The sequence below is a fragment of the Carcharodon carcharias genome, chromosome 11 (genome assembly GCF_017639515.1).
Source record: "Carcharodon carcharias isolate sCarCar2 chromosome 11, sCarCar2.pri, whole genome shotgun sequence".
Classification (NCBI taxonomy): Eukaryota; Metazoa; Chordata; class Chondrichthyes; order Lamniformes; family Lamnidae; genus Carcharodon; species Carcharodon carcharias.
This window is the reverse complement of record NC_054477.1, coordinates 62,853,252-62,872,155: the sequence shown is the minus strand read 5'-3', so window position 1 is coordinate 62,872,155 and position 18,904 is coordinate 62,853,252. Positions and strand designations below refer to the sequence as shown.

The 18,904-nt window shown below is 42.1% G+C and overlaps 1 protein-coding gene across 3 annotated transcripts in view; it reads right to left on the bottom strand.

The window, feature by feature from the left end:
* gucy1a2 (guanylate cyclase 1, soluble, alpha 2) overlaps positions 1-16,233 on the bottom strand; it is a 257,007-nt gene extending 240,774 nt beyond the window's left edge. For all 3 annotated transcript variants that reach the window (XM_041198479.1, XM_041198480.1, XM_041198481.1), the window contains exon 1: positions 15,966-16,233. In XM_041198479.1, coding sequence (XP_041054413.1) covers positions 15,966-16,169 — 204 coding nt within the window. In that variant the 5' untranslated portion in view covers positions 16,170-16,233. The remainder of the gene's footprint in view (positions 1-15,965) is intronic.
* Between the last annotated feature and the right edge of the window lie 2,671 nt (positions 16,234-18,904).

Below are 18,904 nucleotides of genomic sequence, written 5' to 3'. Positions count from 1 at the left end.
GAGTCGGCATGGAATCAACGGATGGAAATTGCCTCCTTCTGTGTTGTTATGACTCTATTCAACACTTGAATTAATGGTTGTAAAATTAATCTCAGGTCTATGTGTTACCAAAGTGTATACAATTTGATGGGTTTCTCCATCCGTCAACTAGCCATATCCTTTTTTTACCATCCTGCTGGTTTATCATTGAGTAGCACCAATGGAAGTCATGGAAAATTCTGCAACCAGACTGTGTTCTCCCCACCCATCCCTGCCATCTGGAAAAGTATATATGGTGAAAATTGGACAGTTAGGAAAGAAAATGAAGTAGCAAAAGAAGGTAAGTTACTGTAGTGCAACTTTCATGAAGTTGTGTTGTCAACAGTTCCATGTTTTTTTTTAAATCGGCATTGAGAATGTTAAATTCAAAACTACATCGGAATTGCTCAGGGTCTACTCCCTGTTACGTGTTGAATATCAAAACGTTTATTTTAATTTGATGTAATAGTCTAGTTACTAGCTATTCTGCTGCTGCACCTCTATCCATGCGTGTAGCATGAGGTAACTAAATGATTTGCAATTTTAAAAATTACCTGTTAGAGAATTTTAAGGAATGTTATAGATTTCCAATCATTTAAATTTTTAACAAAACAAATGCTGTGGGGATGTGCACTGTTAAATATGCAGTCATAACAGCACAGGACAAGGCCGTCGGCCCTGGAAGTCTGTGGAGCGATCCAGTCAGTTGCATACACCTGCTCTATCTCTATAGCACGGCAAGTTTATTTCCTTTAACTGCCCATCCAATTTCCTTTTGAAATCATTGATAATCTCTGCTTCCACCACCCTCATGGACCACATCCACACTCATTGTGTAAAAAATTTCTCCCTCACATCTATCTTATACTCTAATGTTCACAGTAAATACAAAGTCCAAGTAAACAAATTGCCAACCTGTGGTCAGGCACACCACACTCTGAAACCAAGTGACAGATGCCACAGCAAACAGATGCTATGAATCTCTCATCAGCTCCCCCCAGACGCTTGTATCTTTTGCCCAAGTCCTTAAGTCTGTGTTCTCTAATTCTTTTACCATTAGTTTGTGGAAACAGCTTATCTTTATCTACCTTTTCTAAACCTGTCATAATCTTGAACACCTCTATCAGATCTCCCCTCAACCTCCTTTGCTCCAAGGAGAATCTCAGCCTCTCCAGCCTAAACTTGTAGCTAAATTCCTGAAAACATTCTGATAAATCTCCTCTGCACCTTCTCAAGGATCTTCACATCCTGCCTAAAATTCGGTGATCAGCAATACTCGAGTTGTGACCGGACCAGAGCCATACAAATATTCAACATAACTTCCCTGTTTTTGTACTCAATACCTCTATTTATGAGGACCAAGATCCCGTATGCTTTGTTAATTACTCTCTTAATATGTCATGCCACCTTCCGGAATCTACGCACATAGCCCCACTGTTGCAGAACACTATTTAGAACTGAGCCATTATGTCTATATTGATTCTCTCCATCCCTTCTGCCAAAATGTACAACTCACACCTCTGTATTAAATTCCATCTGTTACTTGCCTGCCCACTCTGCTAGTCTATCTATATGTCCTGTTGCAGTCAACTGGTATCATCCTTACCTTCAATTTGGTATTATCAGCAAATTTTGAAATTTTACTCTGTATTCCAAAATCCAAGTCATCTTTTTATAAAAAAAAGTGGTCCTAGCACTAACTCATGGGAAACACCACTCCCTACCATCCTCCAGTCTGAAAAACAACCATTTACCACAATTCACTGTTTTCTGTCCGTATGTTATGTTTTAATCCAAGCTGATACTGCCCTGTTCCACGAGCCTCAATATTATGAACCAACCTTTTATGCGGTACTTTGCCAAAAGGTTTCTTAAAATCCATATTGACCACATCCACAGCATTCCCTTCATCAACCTTCTCTGTTACTTCATCAAGAAGCTCAATTAGATTAGGCTAACATGATCTGCATTTTACAGATCTATGCTGACCCTCCTTAATAAACTCAAACCTCTGTGCCCGTTCATTCTTTCAATGATTATTGTATCTAAAACCTTACCCCACTAAGATAACCTTACCCACTGATATTAAACTGACCAGCCTGTAGTTACTAGGAATGTCCTTACACCCTTTCTTGAACAAGGATGTCACATTTGGACTTTTCAATTCCCTGACACCTCCCTGCCGTACCTTGTGAAGATTTAAAGATTATGGCAAGCCCTTCTGCTTATCTCACCCCTACTTCCCTTAGGAACCTGGGTTGCAAGCCAACCAAACCAAAGTATTCTAAGCATTGCCAGCCTTTAATGTACATCTTGCCCAACAATTTTCACCACAACTATTACCTCTACCATCTTCACTTTGTTACGATCCCAGCTGACGTTACTACTGGACAAGCCTGATCCCAGGGTGGAACCTAGATCCTAACTTTTATTTTTTTGTCTAGATACGTGGAGAGTGGCTACTGAACAGTCACAGGAGTCAGCTGATGAACTTTTAACAAAATAATATAACATTTATTTAACAAGAAAAGATGAACTATATTACAATACTCCTTCAGCCACAACTATACCTCCACAGATACATACAGATTTGAAAAGATAACACAAGTTACAAAAACTATCTTATACTCTGTTTACAGTGAGTACAGAGTCCATGTAAACCAATTGGCGACCTGTGGTCAGGCACACCACGCTCTGAAACCAAGTGATGGATGCCATTCCAAACAGATGTTATGGATCTCTCATCAGCTCCCCCCAGATGCTTGTTACACCGTGAGCCAACCAGTCTCACTGAACTCTGTCTTCCATATGAGGGTTTCTAATCTCCACTCACCAAGAATTTGCTTTGGAATTTTCTCCCAAACCAACGCTTTTTCTCAGATGCATTCCACAAGTGTCCACCTCTAGGGTTTCGAACTCTCCTTCCGATGTTCCTCTCCCCTGGGTCACCACAAGCTTTCAAGCTTTCTTCCACACACTATCTCTCATTGACTCAGCTGTCAACAGTACACCACTATTTCACATGCCCATAGCAAAGAGTCACAGACCTTCAGCCATCTCTTTGGACCTTCTGGCCTCTCACTTTAAATCTGCTTCCTGCAGTTTTTCTTCCTTTAAGCTCGAAGCTTAGAGGCTTCCTCTGCTCCTCACTCTTAGCTTCACTTAATAGGACCTTTTCCAGGTTCCTGTCCTTCCTGGTCTTCTTGGGACTTTCTCCTGTTTCACTCCCCTGAATTTTGGGGACTTTCTTCTTTAGTTTAGAACCTGCTATCTATCCCTTTTCATGTCCTGCCTGTCCTGGCAACTTCTTCCAACTGCACTCAAACTGCTGTTTTTGTTTGTGTGTGTGTGTATATGTGTGTGTCTGTGTTTGTGTGTGTGTATGTGTGTCCTGCCTCTCTGGACACTGTTGCTTGGTAACAGCACAGTTTGTCTACTTGTGTTTGCTCTAATTTCTCCCCAACAGTTGTAAAACACGTTAGAAATGCAGGTATACAAACAGCTTTAAACCTGCTGTCACCCTCAAAAATGAAACTGGATCCCAGGTTTCACCTTTTTAAAGTGAAACTAAAACACAGCTTGACCTTTTCTTAACAAATACAGAAATACAAATCAAACTTAAACTTTAAAGCTAAAACTCATTCCTAACACCTACAAATACAAATACAACTTACTTAAACTGTCTCCATTTCCTAACAGCTTCTACTGATATTTTGTCAGCATCCTTCTCCTTCATAATGAGTACTCTGTATCTGTGTATAACTAATCTAGCCTTGCCCTGCTTCTCTAAACATACATCACCCTTTTTGTCCCTAATAGGTTGGTTTCTCTTTTATGTTGGCTGCCATTTCCTTATATTCTCTCTTTGACAGTCTTACCTTCCTAGTCACTTACCCTCTCAACTTATTGTATTTCCCCTGTTTCTCACTTGAAGACTTCACCCAGCATGCAGCAGATATCCACTTTTTGTTTCGTCATATCCTCCAACTCCTCTGTCAGTGTTCAGTTCCAATCCCCTTTTGCAGCTCCTCAAATAATGAAGCAGTCCATGTCCAAATGCAGCAAGACTTGGACAACAGCCAGGCTTAGGCTGATAAGTGACAACTAACATTCATGCCACATAAGTGGGCCCTTTGAAAACTGAGGAGTGATATTGTCAATGAAATACAGAAATTGTAGATATGTTGAGTAATTGCTTTGCATCAGTATTTATAGTTGAGGAAGGAGAGTTAATGCTGGCCATTCCAAGGAACTTACCAAAATTAAGGTAAACCCAAATTTTCGCCACAATGGGGAGCCTCTCCCTGTGGCAAAATGGTGGACGATCTCGGAAATTCTAAGTCCTTCCCTCAAACATGACACTTCCTATTTTCACAGGGATGGGACTGGGGTCAGGCTGGGTTGCACACATGCGTAGTTTACGGAGACAACTGGCCATTTAAATCATCAGTTGCCTCATAATTGTTAGGGTGTCGCTTTAGTTGGCCACGTGTGCTGAATTTTAACTCCACCCACCCGAAAAGACCCTCCACCCACCTCGAGGGATCTCACTGACTGACAAACTGCGTGGTGAAGGTCAGATTTGAAAAATGTGCATCACCTTTCAAACTCACTCCACCACCTTCTACCCTCCCCCGTCACCCGCCAACTTCCCCCCATCACCGTAGACACACCCAATATCACCATCCCTCTCCCCTCTGTCACCCCTGAACCGCCACCCCCCCCCCCCCAACAACCCCCCCCCCCCCCCATTACCCTGGGCCCTATCACGATCCACCTCCACATGCCTTTCCTCTCCTCAGAGCCCACACCCGTTATTGCCCCCAAGCCCACCCTGACCCTGCTCCTCCCGTTATTCAAGTCACCTGTCTTGTCGCCTTCCATGACCCCCGTCCCCTCACCCCTCCCCTCACCCAATGAGACCCTCACCTACCAGACTGTCACCCTGGACCTGCCACCCTACTGCATCCCACCCCCCACTTCTGACTGTGTTTGTTCCTTCCTATCACCAGCACCCTGAGTTTCCCCCCCCAAGGACCCCAATGTGGACACCACCAATCCCGCCCTCTAAGACAATCCCCTTCCCTATTCTGGACACTCTCCCCAACACTTTCACTGGACACTCTTCCCATCTTTCCCCCCGAAAGCCTGCCTCCCTTGTCCAGCCTTCACTCTAACCTTCCAACCTACCCAACTTCCCTTCCAGCCTTTCCCTGCCTCCCTTGTCCAGCCCTGGCACAGCATTTGCTAATGGCAGTCAAGCGAAGTTATGTGAGATCCCCAAGAAGGGGAAAGCAACATCTACGGACTCAAAGTCATGGAAGGGGTGAAGCTTGCCAGGTGCATGCCAGTTATATGTAGTTATAAAACTGAACACTCTAAATTCTCGCTGGTGAGGAATTTAATTCGGCGAGGAAGTCTTTTAATTAGCATGCATGAGATGCTAATGCATGCAAATAAGGTTTCCAACATTGTTCGTCGGGAAGCTCGGCCCACCTTTAACTTGCCTTGAAAGTCAGGAGAACAAAGTTCCAACAGTTTATGCCACTATTGGGAAACTGATGTTTTGCTTCCCACCAAATCAAGTCCCCCCCATCCATCACAATTCCCGCTGCTGATGGTACTCGAAAATTCTGCTCAATGGCACAAAGAACTGTAAATCCCCAGGAGAAGATGGTTTCCGTTCCAGGGTTTCAAAGGAAACAGATGAGAATATGCCTTCAATGTTCTATTCCACAAAGCTGGTGATGAAGGATAGCAAGGCAGTCAATTTTTACATCCTTTTATAGACTTTATTTGCAAAGATACACATTACAAATATGCACCTACTAACCTAGCTACCACAATTTCAGTCTGTTCCTAATTATAGGAGCACAAGTGCATCCCCAGTTAGTGGCCACCATCTGTATATAATTAATACACAGTTAACATTAAGTATAATCTTCCAAAATTCACTGGATTCAGGAAACTTTCCTTTAGATTTGAAAATTGTGTATGTCATTCCGCTATTTCAAATTGGTGAGAGAGGAAGACCAGAAATGATAGGCCAGTTAGCCTAAAGTTGGTTGTCAGGAAATTACTGGAGTTTGTAATTAAGGATACAGTGCAAAACACCTTTAAAATTTTCAACCGTTGGGAGAGCCCTTTTTAAAGGGAGATCATGTCTGATAAACGTGATAGAATTTTTTGAATCGATGACTAAAGTATTGGACAGGGGAATGTATATGGATGTTATTTATTCGAGGATTGCAGTGCTCCTCATTGTAAGTTTTTACTGAATTGATGCAAAATATCTGCTTACAGAGAGAAGGAGAGATCACCTCATGGCAGAGGTCACATGACTACTGCAAGCCAGATAGGACATGTGGTACTGTTGCATTTCAAAACCCCGAACATCCCCTTTTCAGAATGAACAAAAGACACAAACATTCCCCCTTTTTCTAACGAACAAGGACAAATATGCACGCACGATCATGCGCAACTGTGAACTACCCAGGTTAACCACTACACACCCACCACTCTCACGCATTAACAACTGTTTGTTCTACTAGTCAGTCTCTGTACCTGCGTTGCACACTAGGGCAGGATTTTTAGGTTGGCGTGCAGGTACAATCAAGGGCCTGATTGAAGCCGGGGAATGGACCACCACCTGTGATTGGGCCCTGACCACGATTTCACGCTAGCTGACCCATTAACAATGAGCTAGCGTGAAGCACATCCTGAAATGCTCAGTGCTACAGGGATGGGGGCAGGAGGAGGGTGGGCGCTGACATATGCACAGATGCTGGCGAGCGCTGAATGAAAACTCCCTGAAGGCAGAGAGCTGCCCCAGGGAGCTGAAAACTTCAAAACAATTAAATAAAGATTTTAAAATCACAAAAAATGTCCAAGCATCACAGTCACCTGAACATACATATGTTAAAAATTCTGTGCATAGGTTTTTATCTTTCTTTAATTTAATAATGGAAACCTCATTCTGCCCTTGGATAAGGTTTCATCAAACATGCAAAGACCACCTGGCAGATTCGCCCATCCTTCAACGGTAAGGTTGGATGGACCATGAAAAATCAGGGACAATTGGAACTTTAACAACTTTAATTGTCTTCTTAATTGTTGGCAGGAGCGCTTCTGATACTTGCACGCACCCACCAATCGAAATATCGTGCGAGCGCAGGATGACATGGGACACTTGCCGATTGGGTCGGGCATGCGCCTGCACGCCAACCTAAAAATTCTGCCCATAGTCTTTAAATTGTGCAGGTCTCTTAATGGTGCAAGTGCACATTGTTATTGGCTCTCGTCTGGGTGATGTTCTTCATCCTAAGAGTGTAGTTCCTATGGCACTAATTGCTATGGTAACTGTTGTTTCATTGCCATTTTTGGAGACCTGTAGATCTCTGGGATTGATGGTGCTTCTGTAGTCAGTACAACTGGTGAGATCCCTTCTCCCTGACCGCCCAACAGCGGGGAAGGAACAGCTTCGCTATTGTTCGGATATGCCTGCAGTTGCGCCAGTACTTTTGGTCGTTCCCTTCCACCGCGTACAATTGAGGTAACAATTTCCCTACACAGTTTCAAAGTTGCCAGGTGGGCTGACTCCTGTTGAGAGTGTTGAAAGTTTGCACCCTGGCTGGCTCACCAATGTTCAGCTCTGGAAATGGTTTGGCAGTCCTGTCAAAGTAAAATTTGGTTTTCTGCCGTTTCACCTTGATCTTTTTTGCTCACGCTTGTTACTATTTTTGGTTTCTGTAGCATTTTTGCTATTGGGAGAGTAGTTTGGGTGCAGTGTGACATTAGTCTTTGGACTGGACTACTTTCCATCCCCTCAGTCGGTGTGTTTCTCCACTCGAGGATTGCCTTGAATATATCTGTGCTACTTTTCCTTGATCTTTTGGTGATTCCTTTGGCAATTTTCACTGCCGCTTCAGCTTTTCCATTTGACGGGGGATAGTGTAGAGATTATGTTGAGTGTCGGATTTCCCTTTCTTTTGTGAAGCAGCTGAATTTTGCACTTGTGAACTGAGAGCCATTGACACTCATCACAATGTCTGGAATGCTGTAACGACTGAAGTGGAGCTTCAGGCTTTCTTCTGTTTCTCCTGTTGTCATTGAAGTCAGCTGGTCTAACTTCCAGATGACAAGATAAACAGTTCCTGCTAAAGTGAAGAGGCATACTCCCAGCTTTATCCATGGTCTGTCCGGAATGTCACGCATCATTAACGGCTCTCTAGCTTGTTTAGTTTGGTACTCATTACAAGCAACGCACTGGCCTATGTGGTCTTTAATTTCATTACTCATGTTTGGCCAATAGAGCACTTCTCTTGCCTTTCTCAGACTCAATTCAATTCCTTGTTGGCTTGCATGGATGTGCTTTAGCATCTCTCCTCTCATCTCCTCAGGGGTAATGACTCTATTTCCTTAGTCCAAGATGCCATCTTGGGCTGTCAATTCATTTCGGTATGCCTAATATGCTCTTGTCCTTGATGCTCTCAGGCCACACTTTCATCACTACTTCTTGTAGCACTTGTAGAGTTGCACCTTGTTAGGTAGGTTACTTGATTTGAGAAAGGCGCTTGCATGTCAGATTCAATGGGCAGGATTTTCTGGCCCTGCCAACCACCGGGGTCATCCTGACCCACCAAAAATCAATGGACTTTTGGCTGGGCTACTGAATCTCCCGCGGCAGGTCTCGCCATGATGGGGCTGGAAAATCCTGGCCAATGTCCCTGCTGGGTTGATGACTTCCAGATCATGTTGAGCTGCTGTTTCACATTGCATCTGGAAGATTTCACATTCTGTTGTAGCATCCTCAACTTTCCTCATGGGAAGTGCTAATCTCGACAGCATGTCTGCAATGTACATCTAATACCCTTGCTTATATGTCACTTCCAGATGATATCTGTGTAAACAAAGTAACATTCTTTGCAGACACTTTTGAGCAGATAGTAGCAGTTTGAGAAAAATGCTTTGAAGTGGTTTCTGATTGGACTTCACTGTTACTTTGCCTCTCCTGAGCAGGTGCAGATGAAAATGCTCACAAGCAAAAACAATAGCCAGCCACTCTTTCCCTATCTGAGTGTAGCATTGTTCTGTTTGTATTAGTGCCCTGGATGCAACTGCAACTGATTGTCCTTGCTCCAAGACCCATTTCGCTGTCGTCACACTGTAAGGTGACTTCATCATTGACATCTTCGTACTTCAACACTGGTGTTGTTGTTACTGGTTGTTTGATTTTAGTGAACACTGCTTCTTGTTCTGTATCCCAACACCACTGCACCTCTTTGGCAGTGAATTTAAGTAATGGTTCAAACTCCAACGACAAATTAGACAAAAAATTTGCTAAATAGTTCATGAATCCAACCATTGCACTGCTTTTATGCCTGTTGGTCATTGCATTGCTGCTACAGCTCTCACCTTGTCAGGATCCAGGCAAAGTCCTTTTGCTGTCAGTACATGACGTATATACTTGACTTCAGGTATTTTCAATTGCAATATTTTCTTGTTCAGCTTCAGATTCATCTGGCGTGCTGTGTCTAGCAGTCATATTAATTTCTGATCACGCTCAGCTATGGCTTCTTCCATTGTATCTCCACATCCGTAGACTAGTTGGTCATCCACTATAGCTTTCACTCTGGGAAGATCACTGACTATCCCATGCTGTACGTTGATATTCTTCTGGAGCTGTGGAAATGCCAAATGGCATGCGCAACCATCTGTATCTCCTGAACGGCATCCAGAATGTAGTTAGGAAGTTGTTGCTTTCATCCAGCTACACTTGCCAGTAATCATCCTTCATATCTAGGGTAGTAAAGGTCTTTGCCTTGGCAAGTTGTGGCAAAATTCCTTTGATAGTTGGCGTGGGGTAGTGAGATCTCTTCAGCACTCTATTTAAATCCTTTGGTTCTAAGCATACTCACAGCTTTCCAGGTTGTTTCACTGCTACCATACTGCTAATCCAGTCTGTAGGAGTTGTTACTTTTTAAATTATTCCCCTCTTTTCCAGCTCTTCAATTTTGTTTTCTAGGCATGTCTTGAGGGCAGCTGGAACTTTTCTTGGCAGATGCTGAATTGGTTTTACACTCCCATCTACATCTAGATGATATTCTCCTGGTAGACATCCCAATGCTGTAAACACATCTCAGTACTCCTACAGGATCTGTCCAGCAGTCAGTGGTTTGATGTGCTGCGACACATTTTAAATCTCTGTTGGCACGTTCAGGGTTACCAGTCCAAGCTTTAGACTTGCTTCAGCTGAAATGATGACCATTGTGTCCCATCTATGATCTGGAACTCAAGATCTTACTTCTTGCATTGGGTTCTCAGATTAATTTGTCCTCCCGGTATGAGTATCGTACCATCATATAGCCTCAACCTTACTTTCCAGGGCTTAATTTATGGATCACCATGTTGAGCCACTTCGCACAGGTCTGTGAAGGTCATATGTTGCATGACCTTCATATGTTGCAGTGTCTATCTAACACTTCTTGCTCACTTAATACTCCCCTTATGAGGTCATCATTGTAACCATCTATCACCTATAGACTTGACATAACCAACCTGTTGTATGGTGTATAGTGCTTCATCAACTTCTTCTGCTGATATCTCTCCAATGGCCATCTGTATAGGCTTGTTTTGCTTCTTTCTAGCCAAACACTTGTGTGCAAAATGATTCGGCTTCTTACAGTTAAAACACTGCTTTCTCCACTGTGGGCATTCATTGCCCCAACCCCTGTCACTCTTCTAGCAATCTATTATTAAGGAAGTAGTAGCAGAATATTTAGAAAATCATAATCCAAATCAAACAGAGCCAAGATGGTTTTGTAAAAGAGAAACTGTATTTGACAAATTTATTAGAGTTCTTTGAGAATGTAACAAGCAGGGTGAATATTGGGGAATCAGTAGATGTAGTGGATTTGGATTTTAAAAAGGCATTCAGTATAAGTGCCACATAAAAAGTCACTACACACTACCTAAGATAAGAGCTCATGGTGTTGGGGGTAATATATTAGCATGGATAGGAGATTGGCTAACTAACAAGAAACAGAGTTGGGATAAAAGGGTCATTTTCAGGTTAGCAAACTGTTACAAGTAGGGTGCCACAGGGATTAATGTTGGTGCCTCAACTATTCACAGTCTAAGTTAATGACTTGGATGAAGGAACCAAGTGTATTGTTGCCAAATTTGATGATGATACAAAGATAGATAGGAAAATAAGCTGTGAGGAGGACACAGAGTCTGCAAAAGAATATAGATAGCTTAAGTGAGTGGGCAAAAATTTTGCAGATTGAGTATACTGTGGGTAAATGTGAGTTGTCCACTTTGGCTGGAAGAATAGAAAATCAGAATATTATTTAAATGGAGAGAGACTGCAGAATGTTGTGGTACAGAGGGATCTGGGTGTCCTCATACATGAATCACAACAGGTTAGTATGCAGGTACAGCAAATAATTAGGAAGGCAAATGGAATGTTAGTTTTTATTGCAAAAGTTATAGGGTATAAATGTAGGGAAGTCTTCCTATAACGGTACAGGGCATTGGTGAGACCATACTTAAGAGTACAGCATATAGCTTTGATCCCTTAAGGAGACATTGGAAGCAGTTCAGAGAAAGTTCACGAGGCTGATTCCTGCTTGCCTTATGAGAAAAGGTGAGCAGGTTGGGCCTATACTGATCGGATGTTTAGTAGAATGACAGGTGATCTTATTGAAACATTTAAGATTCTGAAGGGGCTAGACCACTTAGATACTGAGAAGAAGTTTCCTCTTGTGGAGGAATCTAAAACTAGGGGGCACAGTTTTAAAATAAGGCAAACCTAAGACAGAGATGAGGAAGAACTTATTCTCTCAGTGGGTCATTAGACTTTAGAATTCTCCACCCCAAAGAGCAGTGGAGGCTGGGTCATTGAATATATTCAAGGCTAACTTGGACAGATTTTTGTCAAACAAGGGAGTCAAGGGTTATGGGGGACAGCCATGAAAGTGGAGTTAAGGCCACAATCAGATCAACCATGATCTTACTGAATGGCAGAACAGGCTCAAGGGGCCAAATGGCCTCCGCCTGCTCCTATTTCATGCATTATGTTCTTATGCCCTTGCTGTTGCCTGTCAGCCAGCCCAGGCTGCTGCTACCTATTCCAAGATATGTAGTCCCCAGCCAAGACTTCAGGCTGAAAACTGAGATTGTCCTCCATGGCCATTTGCAGTGTCCCCCACCGAAGGTCAGCAGCCTTCCAGCAACCATGCTGAAGTCACTGGGGTAGGACTGCATAGGAGCATGAGGACAGGTACAGGCACCCAGAAAATAACAATTTATATTTATATCGTATTTTTAATGTAATGCTCCCAAGGCAGAATTATAAAAAGTAAGACACTAAGCCACTCAAGGAAAATTAGGTCAGACGACCAAAAGCTTGGTCAAAGAGCTAAGTTCTAAGGAGTGTTTTAAATGAGGAAAGTGAGGTAGAGAGGTGCAGAGGTGTAGGGTAGGGTTTTCCTGAGCTTGGGGCCCAGACAACTGAAGGCGCAACCACCAATAGTGGAGCAATTAAAATCAGGGATGCACAGGAAGCCAGAATTAAAGGACACCAGATATTTTAGAGGGTTGTGGGATTGGAGGAGATTACAGAGATAGGAAGGGGAAAGACCATGGAGGGATTTGAAAACAAGGGTGAGAATCTTTAAAATCAAGACGTTGCTAGAACAGGAGACAATGTAGGTCAGCGAGCACAGGGGTGATAGGGAATCAGGACTTGCTGCAAGTTAAGAAATGGGCAGCAGACTTTTGGAAGACCTCAAGTTTACAGAGGGTAGAATGTGGGAGACCAGCTAAGAGTACTTTGAAATAGTCGAGTCTAGAGGCAACAAAGGCATGAATGAGGTTTTCAGCAGCAGATGAGCTGAGACAGGGGCTATCGAGCAATTTTACAGAGATGGAAATAAGCAGTCTTAGTGATGGCATGACTAGGAGGTTGGAAGCTCATCCTTGGATAAAATGTGACACCAAGGTTACCAGCAGACTGGCTTAACCTCAGGCTATTGCCAGGGAGAAGGATAGAGTCAGTAGCCAGGGAGTTTGGAGCAGGGACTGAAAATGACGGCTGTAGTGTTCCTGATATTTCATTGGTGGAAATTTTTGCTCATCCAGTAATGGATGCTGTATAAGCAATCTGATAATGTAGCAACGCTGGAGAAGTCATGAGAGGCGGTGGAGAAGTAGAGCTGGTGACATTGGCATATATGTGAAAACCAGACATTGTGCCTTCTACAGGTGATTATTTGACCATTACATGCAATATGGAATAGCTTTATTGATAAATTTGGTTCCAATTGTTTATTCTGTGGTGACTGATATTCGCACTGTGGCCAAATGAGTGCTGTGATGGTAAGTAGCAGAGAGAAGATAAGATGTGGGACTGTTGGTGAATGAAATATTAGGGTTGCAGTTATTGATATCGTACTCATTTGAGTTTGTTCCAGACAACCCAGATTGAAAGGGATTGTCTAGATTGTCTCCTCTCTTCTTCCTCCTCCTCCTCATGTTCCTGTCCCCAAGCTGCTTGCTGTATAACAAGTGGCAAGGTTGTCCCCTCGTGATGGCAAGGATCTTCAGCATGCAACAAACCATCAAAAATGTTGACATCTGCTCTTCCAAGTACTATAGGACTCCTCTAGAAAGACCTAGGTGGCAGAAACATTGTTTCAGCACATCAATAATCTTCTCTATCATAATTTGTGTGACAACTTGGCTTTTATTGAATGCATGCTGTATATATATGCACTAGGGTCATCAGCCATTTGGTCAGCAGATTGCCCTTGATACCTAGTGGCCACCTTTTAGTTTGTCATGGTGATTCAAACACAACTGGCACAGCTGACTGCTAAGAATGAAGGCATCATAATTGCTGCCAAGATACCAGTCATTGAGATGCATGATTCTCTGCCTATGTTTACACACTACATGGACAGTGAAGCAGTGAATTCCCTTTTGTAGAGTAAAGGGTTAACATCAGAAGGATACATGATGCTGATGTAATAATGATGTCAGTTCACATGACTGAGAAGTAAGAGAGATCTGGAAAAAGAAGTTCCAACCTGTACAGAGGTCCAAAAGTGTAAATACTTGCTGTAAATAAAAAGTAATGCTTTTGAGAAATTGTAGACTTGAGCAGCATACTTTGGGAGAATAGACAATCCCCAAAACCCCCATCTAGACCCTAATCACACAGCAAAACATGGTGGTGGTGAGTAAAAGTCCCAGGGAGCCTTAAACAGAAAATACAGGGCCAGCAAGAAAAGACATCCTTAAAGGAAGGACAAAAGAAAGAAACAATTAATATTCACCAAGACGTCAGAACATTGCGGGAGCAACAGGGGCAAGCTGAGACACAGACTGGGAGACTGGACAGCACTGAGCACAGACTCAAAGCAGAAAATAAAAAGCAGAACCCAGAGCAGAAGTCCCACACTGAAACAATTGTGGCTGCTCCCAGCTTATTAATAATAATAGTAATAGTAGTTGCTGCGGGGCAGCCAGTTTTCGGGTTAGTGGGCTGACGACCAACTTTTTGGCCAGAGAGTGAGGTAGGGAACACAGGTAGGAACCCATAAAATCCAGCCCTAGTAATTTTTAAAAAAATCTCTCCATAGATGTTGCCTGACTTGTTGAGTATTTTCAGCATTCTCTGTTTTTATTTCCAGCATTCACAGTATTTTTCTTTCGGTATACCAGGTTTCAATTTCCAATACCTACAACCTTTTAAACTATAAAGGATGCACACTGGCCTCTGAACAAAAAAATGCAATAGTAATTCTTTAGATTTCAAAGTACTTCAAAAAGCTGTCTTTCGTACAAACCATATAAAATTGCCTATGAAAGGTAATCAAAAGATAGAAAGCAATGAAAATGTAAAACGCAAAGATATATTTTGTTTTAATTGCTATTGAGGTGTATCTATTGCATTTCTAACATGATCCGTTTAATTTTCCCTTTGACAACAGCAAACTACGGTAACAACGAAATGTAAATGAAATTAAATAAACAAAATCAATTTGTTAGGGGGCTGTGCACCAATTGGGAAGCCACTGAAGAGATTTAAAGGTAGTCAGGTAAGGGATATTGTTCATATCTCGCAGAGTGTTCTTATGAGAAAATTTTAATGACTTTTTTCTCCTTTTGATCATTTCCTCTAGTAACAGGAGTATGCCAGTGAGATAAATAGAAAAACGGCATACTCTAACATGAAGACAATCGCCAGATAACAAAAAAAAAATCACAGGTCGAATTAGCGCAATCACAAGCGGTATCTTCATCTTTCAAAGTGATCACCGAAGCATGCGAAGTAATAATCAACATCTGCTGAGATACGGTATTGCTAAAACAAAGTTGGAATGTCCTCTCAAGCAAACAGCCAAATCAACGTACTTAAAATCTAAAGGTGAATGCGTTGCAACCAACTTTGAAAGAACATATCTTTCCACAGAATTAAATTAAACATCCGTGTGATCAACAAATTGTCTTTTAGCATCATATATTATTAGTGCCATTAAACGTGAATTCATTCGATTAGCAAAAGTTTGGACGCCTCTTTAAGGATCCCTGCTATTTGTAAAAACAAAACTATTAACACGGACTTTGATTAATGCAAGAGGGAGCAGACCTGACTATAAAAATGAGCAATGGAGTAGCTCCAATAATCACTCATAACATTTCCTAAAACTTTTCACCAGCATATTCATACGATTAACAAAAATGGACAGGAACAGGCGACAATACTAAACCCGAAGCCCAGTGAAGCACCAGAGCAATGCACAGAATTGAGTGTTATGATTGTATGCACAAGGATAGGTGTTTGAATGTGAAGAGAATGAAAATGCAGTAGAAAGAGGGGCTGCATGGGGCGTAAAGCAGGAAGGATGAGAGAGGAGTGTGTGCAGTTCCCGTCTCTTTACCGTTGGAAAGACAAGTTTCCGGATGCTCTCTCCCAAGCAGTCCAGATTAACGCGCCTGCGAGCAGCATTTCTGGTGCTGGCTCCTGAAACTGAGCTCTTCCCATTGAACACCAGAGAAAACGGACACCCCCCGTCCTCAGGACTCTCCGGGTAATCCGAGCCGGTGGAGCTGAACGATACGGACGAAATCTTCCTCCCAGACATTCTGATCAATCCTGCACATTAGTCCCATAAGGCGCCGAACCCCAAACTGCTGCTCTGTTTGTCAGCTCGGCACATCCCCGAGCTTTATAGCCGCGATCACCACAGGAAATTAGTCATCGAGAACGCGCCTTCATTTCACCGCTCATCTCTCTCAACCCCAAACAGTCCTTTTCTCTTGTGCTTCTCCCTGAGAACAAACATTTTTAAAGCTCACGGTTCTTGTGATCACGTGCTTTCAGACATCTTTAACGTCGCCTTAAAGTGTCCTTAAAAGCTGCCGCAGCACATCCTGAGGGATAACACTGGAACCAACCCGCTCCCCGTCCTGACTGGGAAATACGTCCAGATCTGGCCAAAGACCCCACATTCCCCCTAACAGGGACCCGCGAACCATCCCAGCCTTTCACATGATATTACGCTGGTTTCCCGTTAAAAACACATATCATTGTTTTATATGCTCTTAATAACAAATCGACTGTAAAGTATCAGCTCTCCATACAAAGGAAAAATAGAGAGATTATGTTTTACAGTAAGTTTGGGAAAGCACGCAGTTTGGTTTCATGGTTTGATGACTTCAACAATAGTGTGTAAATAACTATAAACGGGAGGGGGCACTACATATAAAACGTTATACGCAAAGGGCAAAGGGAATGGTAGAATGGCAGCTGACTCGTCTATATGTCTAGATAGCAGATAGGTTAGTAAGTGCCTGATGGTAGCAATAAATCATTGCAAATGTGTTGCACATCCCTTGGAAACTGACCTTTTTTATCTTGGCGGGATGTGGTTTGTTGAAGTTGACGGTAAAAATGTCGAAGAGTTTGAGAAATATTTTGCCAACCTATTTCTAGCGTGGAGTCACTTCTGCAGTGGTGTAGCTCCGAGGGAAATTTTGAACTCACTAATAATCGAGTTTATTAGCATTAAATGAGTTACGTCTCACTTGTCTCATTCCTTGCTTGGAGCAATGTTAATTTTGAGGTTTTTTTCCCCTGCTGCAAATTATTCTGAAGAGAGTAATCACTTTTTTTCTGATCCTGAAATATTTATTAAAAATTCTAATACAGACTGGGAAAACAGAATAAAGAGGTGAAGAATTCATTAAAAGACGTTCTTTAAACAGTATGTTTCTTGCTCAAGGAGAGAGGAAGCTGTGCTGGTTCCATTTCTGGGGAAGGAGACAGGGCAAGTAGAGTGTTACAGTTGTAGAACATCTTGGTAATAGTGATCATAATTGAATTAGATTTAAAGTAGTTGTAGAATATGAAAAAGAAAAATAGTGAACATTCCCAACTGGGAGAGAGCTAATTTTAGTGACTTGAGAAGAGGTGGACTTGTGGCAAAGGTGGACTGAACAAAGTGTGTCTAGGTAAACAGTAAGTGAGCAAGGCAGAGATACTTTGGGTGCAAAACAAGTTTATTCCCACAGGAGGAAGCGTGCAGTCCCCGGATGACAAAGCAAACAGAAGTCAACTGGGAAAACGGAATGAGTCCTTAGTGGAATGCATCCTAAGTTGCCAAGGGAAGCTAAGGTAGAGATAGAAGAAGCTCTGATGACAATATTTCAATCCTCCATGCATGAGAAGGTATGACAGAGGACCAGAGGATTGCAAGTGTTACACCTTTTTTTCAAAATAGAGAGATAAACCCAGTAACGACAAGTCAATCAATCTGACAGCAATGATGGGAAAACTACTAAATACTATTGTCAAGGACAAAATTAATTCTCATTTGTAGAAGCATGGGTTAATAAAGGGCATTCAGCACACATTTATTCATGGTAATTTGTGTCTGACTGACCTGAAGTAACAGAGAAGGTTGATGAAGGCAGTGCAGAGAATGTTCTTTCTCTCTCTATCTCTCTGGGTGTGTATCTACAGATTTTTAAAAAGTATTTGATAAAAGTACCACATTACAGATATATTTGTAAAATACAGTCAAAACACATAGCATTAAAGGTGGTGGTAGCCGGGGTACCTAGTTGGCTAAGGGATAGGAGGCAAAGACTAATGGTGAACAGATGTTTTTCTGACTGGAGAGATGTTCCTTGGGAGTCAGTATTAGGCCCATTACTTTGCTTGTTATATATAAATGGCATGGATTTGGGTATAGGAAGTACAGTTTTCAAGTTTGCAGATTACCTAAAACTTGGCAACATGGTAAATAGTCGTGAAAAAAAAATTAAACTTGAGGAGTATAGACAAACTGGTGAAATAGGCAGGTACATGGTGGATGCAATCTAATATGTGTGAAGTGATGCACTTTGGAAGAAACAATATGGAGCATCAGTGTAATCTAAATTGTACAGTTTTGAGGGGAGTGCAGGAACAGACAGACCTGGAATGCATTTGAATGAATCCTTAAAGGTGACAGAAAAAGTTGTTAAGGTGGTTAAGATTTTATAAATTGGGGCATTAAATACAAAAATATGGAAGTCATGCTAAACCTTTACAAATCACTGGTTAGGTTTCAGCTGGAGTATGTGGGCAATTCTGGGCATTATACTTTAGGAAGGATGTTAAGACCTTGAGAGGGTACAGTGGAGGTTTACTCGGACTATAATAACTATAAAAGAATGTCATTGTTCTGCTTAGATCAAAGATGATTAATGGGAGATTTAAAAGTGGTGCTCAATATTATGAGGGACTTTGATAGAGCAAGTAGGAAGAAACTATGTCTGCTGGCAAGTGGATTCATAATCGAATGTCATTGACTTAAAATAATTGGCAAAATAA